The following is a 14,037-nucleotide window of genomic DNA, read 5'->3' on the forward strand; positions in this document are numbered from 1 at the left end:
GTGTTCTGTGTTTATTAATACTATAATTATATACTACATAATTACATATTATATCATATACTATAAATAACTGTAATTGCTGAGATTATATTTTTACTTGAATATGAAAGAATTAGTAGCAATGAGAATAATTATTTATAGCGACATATGGTACCAGTGACATAATTTTATGATTATTTATTTATTGACATCGTATCTAGATCTTTTGCAATGTGTATGCATATAAGTATATCCCAATCACAGTTATTAAACTAACAGAAATCCATATCCCACACAGCACCAAGTCGTCTAAAAGTACTACTAACTTGACATTTTTGTCACAGACATCTTTTACTGACATCGTTAAGTCGACGGAAAGATGGCTAAAAGTCGTCTCATGACCCGAATTCAGTGACTTTTTAGTCTTGTCCATATGATGACTAAAAGATGACTTGATTTATTCTATATAGATTATCGACACTCGGTAGTAGGAATACTTCAATACACGCAATAAATGGGCTATTTCTCCCATTTATCAGCCTAATTTTTAATAATCTGTTTAATATTCTGAATCCCAACAAGGAATCCAGATTATTAAATAAATTATTTTAAATTCAATTTGTCAGAAATTAACTGATGAACAGTAATGTCAGGAAAAGGATGCGGCTCACACGCATACAATCATTCTGCGTAGCACATGTATGTGGCTCTCTCTGATTGATGCGTGCGAGTAGTATCCTCTTTCTGGCATTACTGCTCGTAAAAGGCAAAAATATGCTTCAGATCTTATATTAATTACTAATTCTTTATATACATTTCGTGATAAATATTAAATACGAGATAAGTTAAGAATGGCTCGCCGCGTAGCGGCAAGCGAAGAAACACGTGCCACATACTATTACTTTTTTATGTCATCTTTTTCGACAAAGCGAAAAGATGTCTTTATAGACATCTTTTCGTTTTGTCGAAAAGATAACTTAAAAAAGACATCTTTCGTTATCTTTTAGTATAATGTGCTGTATGGGATATAATTATACATAAAAATTGTGAACATTATATATAATGTCCTGTATTCTATCATTTATAATTATACATATTTTTGTATAATTATATATAGTAATTATATATAATTATTTATAGTAATATAATATATAGTATAATATATGTAGATTTTTACAATTATATTCAATTCTGCATGAATATATACATAAAATTTTTTATTACGTGATTATTAAATGGCGACGTAATGTTTTTTCCTCAACGTCTGCTGATAATCACGAGTAGCTTTTTATTTTCAAGTATCAAGTAAAATAGGAAAGAATGTGATGTTTGATTTATTAACGTATTCGAAGGGAAAGCCACAAGAATGCTTCATTTATTCAATTTTAAAAGAACGAGTTGCTCGTGCGCTCTCATGCATAGTTTTGTATTTCAAAATCCAAAGAACTGAAGAACAAGTATAATTGTTTCTAATTGTTTGCTGCAAAATAATAATCGCGTAATTCAATATTTACAAAATATCCTCTTTACAAATATTATATTTGCAAAATACGATGGAAATAGCAGTATTTCGCGCAGAAATTATTACTATACTCAAATTGTGAGTTTTACACTCTTTTATTACGTTTCTGCTGACTAGTTTCATTGCATAAAATTATTCGTTGTTAGTAAAAATGAATAATTTAATTTATCGATGAATTGATTTATTTTCAAACAGGAAGGTTAAATCATTACTCTTGACTCAAGCTTATGTCGATGTATATTAAGTCGCAAACAGCTGTAATAACAAAAACTGGTATTTTGACAATTCAATAAATGTTAAGAATTAAAATAGTTGCGCGAATAACTTTTTCCGCTCATTTCACATATCTTCACATATAGTTTTTAAAGTGTCTTAAACTTTTTTAAGTAATCAAAATGTGTGAGACAAAATGCACATTAATAATTAAAGTGTCATTTTAATTTTAAATGATTGCCAATATGTATGCGGTATCAACACTTAATGGCATAAAAAAAGACAAAATCCATTGAACAATAAAAATAAAAAACAATTGCTATAAAAATTAATAGAGGAAGAATATACGTGCACGTGTATGCATAATTATAGCCTTGAACATGCAAATCCTCGGCTCACTATATCGATATTTAATTTTAATTTATTTTATATTACTATGAAACTGTTATATAACGTTAATATTTTTGCATTATTATTCGTTATTCTAATTAATTTCTCTCCAATTGGAAATATATAAGTTAATATTTTACACAACAATACGATCACGTTGATATTTACGAGAGAGATAATTTTTCTGTTATATATATTTATTATTATTAAAATACGTTTAAAAAATTTTTTTAAATATTATAACTATCTAAACATTAATAAAAAATATAATATTCACGTACAATAGAATATATATCCATATATAGTGTGAAGTATTGTATTTTATCCTATGATGTGTGTGTCATACTGTGAATTGTCTAAATGCTAAAATGATGTTTTTGCGTTAGTTTGTTAATATTTATATTCTCTACGTAAAGAAATTGAATGAAAAACAAAGTACGAAAGATTTAAATTAATTTTAAAATATTTAAACATTATTAGCATTTGAACACTATTAGATCATTTTAATTGTGTAAAAAGTAAAGTACGCAGATTAATTTTAAAATATTTACTCGGACTTTGTGCCAGCATGTTCTATTAATCAAGAAATCTTAAATAATAAATAAATATATGTAGTTTAGAAGTATTTTTCAGTATATAATTACTTATATTTAGAACAATATATTGATTATACATTATATTTTAATTCAAGGATATTTTAATTTTAGTAGGGTATTGAATATAGATAAGCGAAATAAAAAATTCCTCCCCGATAGTATGTCTTCGATTATATCTTTATAAGAAAAGTCATATACACTTTGTATTTATGACGGTTGCATTTATTGACGCTTGTAAAAATTTCGTTTATCATTCTTGCATTATGTACACACAATATAACAAAAATAATCAACGCAAGGTACGTGCAGGTCAACGAGCAGTAACCTGGATGTCCGTCGATTGTCTGAGCGATGCGCATGAATTTTTGTCTACCATGAAAGTTTCGAGCTGTGAATATACCTGCTAAAAATTTAGTTTTACGAAAGCACATACGTGACTTTTACTTGTTAATTTTTGATGACATATATATTTGCATGCGTTTAAAGTTAATTGTAAATTTGCGATTATAACAGAACGGCAATATTAAGCGAAAATAACATTTGATAGCAAATTTTTATTTTGAAAAAATAAATATATTGCGGCATTATAATATAAATATAAATTTTCTTCGATAATATTTATAATTAATCTATAATGTAACATTAAATCAATCCAATGTGTATACAAAAATCTAATATTTTATTGAAATAATGCTTTCCGATTTCTTGAAGAAAGTTAAATGTAAAGTATCGTTTTAAAATATGTACATTTGATTATGATTTTCATTGACATCATTTCATATATACAATAGGTTGTAAATGTCTTACAATTGAATTACAAGTTAGTGCGATTTTATTATAAGCGCCAAAAAAATGTATACATCCAAGTGTTTTGTAAATTAAAATAGATGCGAAAAATCTTTCTTGTTTTGCATTTAATTTCAAACGGAAAAAATTATATATATATATATATATATATATATATATATATATATATATATATATATATATATATATATATATATACAACATACATATACCCATCAATAAAATTTTAATTATTAACATACGTTATACGTAAAACATTTATTGAGAAACATAATAAGAGCCATTATTATTATTACTATTGTTATACCATATTTATATTTTTTGATGTAATATAAGTTATAAAAATTGAATGTTTTGATCTCATTTTTGCAAAACAGAATACATTCACCAATTTTATAATACATTCAACAATTAATATCTGTGAGATATTAATAAAATACCTTTCACACATTGACATCATTTTATATAAAACAATAGATTGTAAATGTTGTACAATTGAATTACAAGTTAGTGCGTGAGATAATGAACAGCTTCTTATTTTTTGGATAAGTAAATATCACTTAAAATAATTTATGAAATCTTTTTTTGTTTTTGATTAAAGATTTTTATTTATCCGTAAGATATAATATAATTATATATATTTATATGTTGAGAATAGCTCGAAAATGAAATTAAATTGTTCAATGTTTACATTTTCATATTTAATATGAATGTAGTGTAGTAATTTTGTGTAATCGGACATTGATTTTCATTAGTTTGATTCACTATATATTGCAGTCATTCAGAGTTGTTGTTACTAATAAAATAAAACACATCAAACATTACAAAATTTTAAATAAAATTATGGATAAAAATTAATATTGAGTTGCGAAGCTCAGCGATACGCTGAGTTAAAGTAAAATTAATTATTATACGCTTTGTATCTTGTTTTAAATATTTGTGAGTAAAGTAAAATTATAAAGAAAGACTAAAATTAGAATCTGGTTGATGTTAGTCGCAATATAAGTAAAATTACACAATTCTTAAGATAAAATCATAAAAATCAAACATTTTATCCATTTTATCAATGATTATGTAAAAATCTTATCCCTATACAACAGAATATTACAGCAATATTGTGGCAATGTTGTTACAACGTTCTATACAAATCTATAATTACAGTGACAATGCAAGAAATGCGTAAAATAAAATTATCATTTTAAAATAGTCAATTCATCGCAATAAAATAACAAAAGGTGCAAAAGTGTGAAATATTATAGAAAAATAAAGTTACAATCATCGAAGCTGCATCTCTATTGTTTTAAAGAAATAATTATCAAAAACATAACTCGACAAAATTTCCTTTCGTCTCTTTTTCTAATTTTATTAAAGAAAAATCGAATTTATTAAAATCTGAATCTGTAAAAAGAAATATATAATGGCAAGTCTCAGCGATTAAGTTTAAAGACATTTATTTCGTTTCTGTAAAATGTATAAATCAAATGTACTTTCAAAATAATTGAAGCGATGACGCAAATATGATAATTTTTGTAGTCAAAAGAATTACGTTCTCTAATTTTTGCGTTTTACGTAAGTTACGTTTTACAATAAGGATCAAAGTTTAACCACATGAAATAAATGAATTTTCATTCAGGCAATAGATTCAGTTGATCATCGAATTTCAATATTTATAAACGTATTTTTAATTACTTGTACTTGTACTTTCATTTTCGTTGTATGCTTTATATTTTTTCCATTTTATTTCCTTGACCTTATTACTAAGATGTAAATTATTATCGTTACAAGGAGGGTCCCAAAGTTAGGGTCAAAATAATTTGAAAAATTTTTATTTATAATATGTAATACGATTTGGGATGCTTATTATATCATATATAATATATTCACGCGCACTCACATGTGCAGTTTGCTCGACTTGGCCTTCCTTTTTGGTCTTTTAAGTTTGATTTGCATCATTGAGCTCGTATTTTTTTCACTTTATTGAATTTGCAACCTATGAGGTTGCCGCGCGACTAAATCAAAACCGTAAAAAAACAAAAAATTTGCTTATTGACGTCGACAAAGATAAAAAAAGGGAGTTAATTAACGAATATATTCAACGTCGGTGGTGGTGGATGTTGAAAGCGCCGCTTATAAAAGACTGTGGAAAGGCAAGCTGATCAGTTCAGTGCTGGTGCATTGAAAGAACTCGGTCGTGCATTCATGAACATATAGGTGGGTGTATCGAGAACTCTTCCCGGCTTTCTTCAATTCCTTCATAATTAATCGACATTGGATTAAGAAAACATTTATAAAATTTTTTTTTCTTTCGTGTCTGTGATAATGTAGTGAAATAATATATCATATTCATCAGTGTTTTAATATGATTAGCTTATTTATTGGTTGTAGAAATTGCAAGAAGTATAAGGAATTGTAACGAATATTTTGCAAATTTCCAGAGAAACAATTTGTGCAAATTTTATAGAGTTGTAGAAAAAAAATTAATTCAATCTCTTTCTCCAAATTAGCCTAAGAATCTTTAAAAGATTATCGATGTGCAAATTTAAAACAAAAAATAATACCAGAAATTATATTTAAATCAAAATATTGTAATTTCGTCGAATTTTTAATTTATCGTTTTTTCAAAAAACGATATTTTTGTATTTTAAAAATAGCTAATTAAGTTCGAGAGAATACAATCTGATCTATATATTTCTTCTAGAAATCATGTCGACAGCCGAGCCAGAAATAATAACTGCAGCGGCTGCTGCAGCAACCGCTGGACTATCGGCAACTACGGTTTTCCTCTCTCTCTTGATTCCTGCCCTGGTCCTGTACTATATCTACTTCAAGCTTTCCCATCGTCATCTGTTTGAGTTGGGGGATAAACTACCAGGTCCTGATGGCTTACCATTAATTGGAAACGCGCTAATGTTCACAGGCAGCGCTGACAGTGAGTTTTTACACATAAGAATATAATAATGACAAACACATATAATAATCGATATCTGAATTCAATCGATTAATTCGATATTTTAAACTCGCATTCTATGAGCCACTAGCTCATATTTTCAATCTCGAGTTGACAGTCTTCGCTATGTCCCTCGAATGAACATTTAAGAAAAATTATAAAAAATTATAACAAAAAAATGATAACAAAATGATAAAAAATGATAACAAACGGTGTGACATTTGCAGTCGTACTTGAGAATTTTATAAAAAGATTGCATATTCTTATATGTGTATATACATATAATACATACATAAATTAATTTATTATACAGGGTGTCTCGTGAGGAAATATATAAATTTCTAAAGTGTGCTTTAGAGATCATTTCAAGCAACAAAGTCTATGTACATTAATAATATATAATTATATGCGATAGCCTCAACACAAATTCAAATGCTAATTTTCAACGTTAAACTATTTAAGATAGTATATGCGTAACTGACGAAAACTTAGTGCTTTGGGCAAAAGAAAGTCGTCAGGAATTTGCATTATTGACATGAATTTTGCTTAATAATTGAGCCTAAAGGATCTATAGTGTATATGAATTTTTTTTGTCTAGAATCACATTTAAAACACATTTTAAAAGTTTGTCAATTTCCGCGCGAGATACCTTGTACGGAATATTTAATAAGACAAGATGTGTTTACTTTTTAAAAACTTTATTTTATTAACTTAAAAATTGTTAGAAGCGTGTATGTTGCCCTTTTTATTGCATACATAATTATGTATTGTATACTTTTGTATTAAGCTTGTAAATACTCGCCAACGTTTTGTGTTTTTAAAGCTAAATAAATTTTTTTCTTTCTAGATCTTTTTTTATACAATTTTTTTTTGTTTTAATCAATACTCTGCTCTCAAAATATGTGATATTCCATATTACAACATCCCGTACATAAAATAATAGTGCAAAATAAACAATGTTGTTGGCGCAAACTATAATACTTTCAATATAAACTGTACAAAATTTAACTTTACACATTTTCTCTTGCTGTAAAGATATATCTTTATATGAAAAAGTTATTCTTTCAATAATGATTTGCAATAACGGAGAATATTCTTAAGTAAATAAAATTATTGCTCCAGGCGAGCTCATTATTCGTTGCATGCGATAAGTACGATATGCTCAGCTCATCTTACCCATGACTAATTTCGATTTGTTTCGTGAAACCAGTCTTTAGCGCGAAACAGGTAGCGGTGATTGAACGATCGTTTACTTGTATTATCACTTTCCAATTATTTTTCGAGAGTTTCAATTTAAAAAATAAGTTTTCTTTCAGTAAATTTATTTAAACTTATTTAAATTCGAGAGAGCTATCATATCAACTATTAATTCCAATGTTTGCTAGAGAAACTAGATCAATAACTTTAATGATTATGCCATATCCGTTATGTATCCCTTATCATCAGCTGGATTAGATAGCGGCTTTCGCGCGTGGCAACATATTTTATGTAACTTCCGATCGACCGATCACGCACCCCGTTTCTGTTACAGCCGTCTTTCGCACCATATACAGGAAATCCTTCGAATTCGACCAAATTATCAGATTATGGCTCGGCCCGAAACTGATGGTCTTCCTGATGGATCCGCGCGATGTCGAGATCATTTTGTCTAGCCAGGTCTACATCGACAAATCCTCCGAATACCGGTTGTTCGAGCCTTGGCTGGGCAATGGACTCCTAATCTCCACTGGTGCGTATTAGTAGAATGTATAACTTTGCGCTCTCGCGCAAGCTATAATTTCAAAAATTAATATAATATTAAGCGGAAAATTATGATAATAAGTGGAAAACTTTTTTATTAAGTTTTCGATTATGCAACGTATGTACATACATAATTATTCACCAGTAGCCGCACGCAACCCCGCAATTAGTTTAGAGTAAATCGTTGCATTCAATCTCTCTCCGTTGAACAGATTACACTTTCTTTCATTATGAGCGCGTTACATAACTTTATCACAAAAATATGTTTTCATTAAATTATAAATATGTCGGTTATTATCTCCAATGCAGAAATGTCGCAATCTTTTGATACTTTCCATTACAAATAATAATCGATAATATTTTCGATTTAGTAAAACTAGAACTTAACAATACGCGCTATTTGTCCTTGGTGCTTCCTCTCTCATATATCGAACAGATTTTTCAAAATATTAAAATATTCTTAAATGTAGAAAAAAAGTTTGTTATAATAAAAATATAATATATATGGGAATATATATGGTAATATATATGATAATATATATGAAAAATTCTAATAAAGGCCAATTTAAGCAACATATAAGGTTATTGCGACATTTTTACATATACATTAGTATGATAACGTCAAATTTTTAATAACATAGGCTATTTCGACAACCACTTGACAGAACGTCTTTTATTCATGTTATTATAATAATATGTGACATATGTGATAATTTCACAAAACTTGTTGCTTTTTTTGCAAAAGGTCTTTATAAGTTCTGTGAATATTTTTAAAATAATCTTTCTTATTATTATTAATTTTTTATTAATATATTTAAAAAATATACAAATTTCTAATGAAATAATTGATCTCGTAATTCAGTTTTAAGACACAATAATTAGTTACGGTTGACGAATAACGAATTACTTCTCCTATCGATCGTGTCCAATCGATCGAGTAAAAAAATATATAAGCAAATGCTAAACAAGTTTAATTCTAACACAATCTATCTTCCACATTCTTTGTGTCTAATGTCACATTCAAAATTATTCTATTACCATATTTCGTTTATTTATTCGAAAGATTTTATATAAACATATAGTTTGAAACATTAATAAAAATATCCACATTATTCGAATTTAATTTATCTACTTCTTAGATAATTTTCAAATCAATCTAAAATTATCATTTCTCATAGACTTTATCGCTTTTCTCGTCTGTCGCGCGTAATGAAACGGGTACATAGTAAAAGGTGTGAGAGCGAGATGGATGTTTCGGAGTGATGTTATTCCCCGGAGAAATGCGAAACAGGCTCTCGCAGGGTGAAAACGAACAAAAGGAACGAGATGCAGCGACGACCTAGCGTGTCGTTTTATCGCAACTTTCTCGGCGCTTACCGAGACGTCCATTTTCTCGTTGATGAAACTCTCTCGATCTCGGACATGTACGTAACAACGCTTCGTACGTAACGACGCGTGTTATCGCGTGTGTCTCGATTGACTCGCGTGCGTCGTTTGGCTGCCAAAGGCGTCCGTGCCTCGGCGTTCGTGCATCACCCCGTTGCTCCCTTTTTTTTTCTCCCGAATCCATTCGCATTTTTTACAGCAACACCTTACGCAACGTTTGCATAATGCATGCCGTGTCATTTTAGTAATTGCCGTTACCCTCAATGGCATGTGGACAGTCGAGTTTCATAATTCGGCGGAATAAGAGAGAGGGAGAGATAGAGAGAATTGACATCGTTAAATTGATATTAAAATGTAGAAAAATACATAAATTGATATTAATAGCAAACGGTATCTTATATAAAAATTATTGATTTCTTTCAAATGTAAATACTTCCTCTTTGACTTGAAATATCTAAACTAGCATTAACAAGAAGAGCAAAAAGAGAATCTTACTAGTAGTAAAAAAATTAAAAGAACGAAGCACGCACTTTCTATATTTTTTAATTATTATTAAATATAAACTTTATGAATAATTATATACACGAATTATATATACGAAAAAAGAGAAAGAATCTTTTATAAGATGTCTTTATATTTCTTGATTTGAAGAAGCTTTGATATTGTCAAAGTTAGCATTGTTTCAAATCCTGCGATATCTTTTATATATTTTCTGTACAAAAATAAAAATTTAGCAAATTATGAAATTTTTGAAGATTGACAGATCCATTATCTTTACGTAACAGTAATACAAACATGACGTGACAGTGACATGATAATGCAAGACGTCAAATTGCCATATAATAGTAAACACGCTTTATAGGGAGACGCGATCGTTAACTTGTTAACTATCTTGTTTCGTTAAACCGGTCTTATACCGAAAAATTTTACATATATAATTAACTGTAATTATAACAACTGAAAAATTCGGAAAAAATTGATATTAAGCCTGGAAAAATTAAAGGAATCTAAAATCTCTCTCGAACTTTGAACAAGTAGAAAAGAAGAATTCCTAGATCTATAGCGTTAGTGCAGAAAATTACTTTCAAACAGGCGCTGCTTTAATCGATATTTGGAATCTCAAAATTAATTTCACGCGAATAATCGTTTCGTTTTCCAGCAAATACAGCCTCAGCTGATCTTCAAGCAAACTATCCGTCCGTATCTCGAGATATGATGAAACTCCAATCTGAGAACTTTACTTAATACGCTCTTAAGACGATTATAAATACGAGGCTGAATCTTTCGTAATCAAAAATCGATTCAAAAGAAGAATAAAGACGCGAAAAAGTAGACGCCTATGCCTATGCATGTATGTGTCGCGTGCAGTGTGTATTCGCGAGACGATGCAGCTGTACTAGGATCTCTCGCTCTCTCCCAAGAGAGAGGGAGAGTGAGTGAAATGTAATCAGTCCGCGGTAATTCGCGAGAGGCAGAACAGGAAGGAAATTTGTACACGGTGCTTTCTCTCCCTAACTCCGTTCTCCATTTACACGTGCGCGCATCTCGCTCTTTCCTCAGGAATCGTTGCAACATTGCACTGCGCGATTCCTCTCGCCCTTCTTACACACACATTGCGATATATTATCTTGCTCTCCCTTCCCCTCTTATGATGTCTTTCTCACTTTTTCTCTTCTTCCTACTTCCGCGTGTTTGGTAGAAAGCGTTCTGCACGAATACGCGAAATCGGCAGACGTGTCGCGACTGTGCAAAATGAATGAATTAAAACGAATCCGGCAGGAGTTTGCTTCAAACGAGTCTTTAAAAAAATCATCGTTCGATTTTATTAAATGATGTTTACATTTTCCGCCATCCTCTTCTATTTTCAAATTTATTTCGCGACATAATCAAATTCTGAATCCCATGATCTCGCAGAAATTGTGAATTCATGCAATAATTTCTTAATAAGAATTCCTTCAATTCAGTTATAGCGAGGAAATTACTTGAATTATTTTTCACCGCAAACGATAAATCAGTAAAAATCTACAAATTATTTATAGGTCCAAAATGGCGCGCTCATCGCAAACTGATCGCGCCGACATTCCACTTAAATGTACTGAAAAGCTTCATCGATCTTTTCAATGCCAATTCCCGCGCCGTCGTGGAAAAATTACGTAAAGAGGACGGTAAAGAGTTCGACGTCCATGACTACATGTCCGAATGCACGGTCGAGATCCTTCTCGAGACCGCTATGGGTGTTTCCAAGTCCACGCAAGACCGAAGCGGCTTGGAATATGCTATGGCTGTAATGAAGCAAGTATCGAAAAAAGTTTGATGAAAAAAGAGACAAAGCATTAAAAATTATTTATACATATATACAATGTATTTGATATGAATATGTCATTTTAATGATTAAAGATTCTTTGATTTTTAAAAGTCAAGGTTTCCTGCTTTTTTTCTTTTAATAGATACATTTAAAATTTGTAAAAGATCACATTATTCACGTCATATGTCATATCGTGCAAATTTTTATGCAAGTTTATGAAATCTGTATATGGAACAGATCATTTCATTTTCATATGAAAGCAAAAGCATAACTAAAATATTTATCATCTTTTAGGATGAGCAACATTCTACATTTGCGTCACATGAAAGTCTGGCTCAGACCTGACTTTTTGTTTAATCTCACGAAATACGGAAAGGACCAAATTCATTTATTGGAGATCATCCACGGGCTCACGAAGAAGATCATTGCGCGCAAGAAGCAAGAATACAAGAGCGGCAAACACAATATCATCGATGTCTCTGCTCAAAATGACAGTGCTACTCAAAACGGCAATGCTATTCAAAATGGCAATGCCAAAAATAAGGTAATTATATATCTTTACATTGATATAATCCCGGAAGAAAGCTAATTTTCTTGAAAACAATTTTCAGAACAAAAAGCGGCATTGATGCAAATCATCGCTATTGATGTATATATTTTATATTTTTTAGAACGCTTCTGTGGAGGGACTTTCCTTTGGACAATCGGCCGGTTTGAGGGACGATCTTGATGTGGATGATAATGATGTCGGCGAGAAGAAGAGGCAAGCTTTCCTCGATCTGCTGATGGAAGCTGGTCAGAATGGTTCTGTCCTCACGGACACCGAGGTCAAGGAGCAAGTTGATACTATCATGTTTGAAGTAAGCATCAGAGGATTTGTGGTCACGAGTTTCAAGAGGATTTCCATTAATGGTGTCATCTGTTTCCCAGGGACACGACACGACTGCGGCTGCATCCAGCTTCTTCTTATCAGTGATGGGTTGCCATCCAGACATTCAAGAGAAGGTTATCCAGGAACTTGACGAAATCTTTGGCGATAGCGATAGACCAGTGACATTCCAGGACACGATGGAAATGAAATATCTCGAACGGTGCCTCATGGAGACTCTTCGCATGTATCCACCCGTGCCGCTTATCGCTCGTACAATCAACACCGACTTAAAACTTGGTCAGTTTTAAAAACTGAAAATTATATCAAAATAGCTTCGAAACAAATCAAATCAGGCAATTTGTCAAAACTGTCATGCACAAGTTCCCAATCTGCAGTCTCCTAAAAAATGTAATGATTTTTTGGAGAGACAAATATTTATAAAAAGATTGTAAAAATCCCATAGATATTCGTGCAACATGCAAACTATATGAAAAATTGTTTATTCTTCAGCATTATTTCGTTAGGCTCGATAATGTATTGACTTTGAATATTGCTTTCCAGCATCGGGAGATTACACAATCCCAGCCGGATGCACAGTCGTGGTGACGACCTTCAAGATGCACCGACAGCCGCATATCTATCCGAACCCGGAAGTTTTCGATCCCGACAACTTCCTACCCGAGAAAACCGCCAATCGACATTACTACGCTTTCGTGCCGTTCTCCGCCGGGCCGCGTTCTTGCGTGGGTCGCAAATATGCTATGCTCAAGCTGAAAATCATCCTGGCCACCGTCATGAGGAATTTCCGCGTCAAGTCAGATATCAAAGAGGCTGATTTCCGACTCCAGGCCGATATCATCCTTAAGCGAGCCGAGGGCTTTAAAATCAGATTGGAACCGAGAAAATTGGTGGCCGCCACCGCTTAAACAGCGTTTTCAAATTCCGTTTGCGTAGGATAGCAGGTAGAGGTGAGAGTAGTATAGAGAGTAGTATCATGAGGACAAGCGGACTTTGCACCTTTCGAATTTCAATCAAAGCGAAGAACGTAAAAAAAAGACGCATTAAAAAACCGCATTTCGCTTGCGTGGATTGCGTGCGCAGATCACATACACGTATGTGATGCACATACATGTATGTTACTGATCTGTGGTCGTTAACTATTGTATGACTTATTGCTTTTGTGTTGATATTTATCTCTTGCAATAAAATGCGGTGTACGCGCTGCGAAATCTGAAATCTTCGATATTTTCATTATTTTCTCACATCCTTTATTACATTGCC

General features: G+C 31.2%; 1 protein-coding gene across 1 annotated transcript; it reads left to right on the plus strand.

The window, feature by feature from the left end:
* Positions 1-5,622: 5,622 nt before the first annotated feature.
* Positions 5,623-13,992, plus strand: Cyp4g15 (Cytochrome P450 4g15). Its single transcript, XM_083108183.1, has 8 exons — positions 5,623-5,718; positions 6,206-6,436; positions 7,986-8,183; positions 11,620-11,872; positions 12,180-12,429; positions 12,557-12,745; positions 12,816-13,053; positions 13,318-13,992. The coding sequence occupies exons 2-8, from the start codon at positions 6,211-6,213 to the stop codon at positions 13,680-13,682; spliced, it is 1,719 nt and encodes a 572-aa protein (XP_082964309.1). The 5' UTR covers positions 5,623-5,718; positions 6,206-6,210; the 3' UTR covers positions 13,683-13,992.
* Positions 13,993-14,037: the final 45 nt, after the last annotated feature.

This window comes from Camponotus vicinus, unplaced genomic scaffold, assembly GCF_025532165.1.
Source record: "Camponotus vicinus isolate PSW18456_S1 unplaced genomic scaffold, iyCamVici1.0 SCAF_9, whole genome shotgun sequence".
NCBI classification, from domain to species: Eukaryota; Metazoa; Arthropoda; class Insecta; order Hymenoptera; family Formicidae; genus Camponotus; species Camponotus vicinus.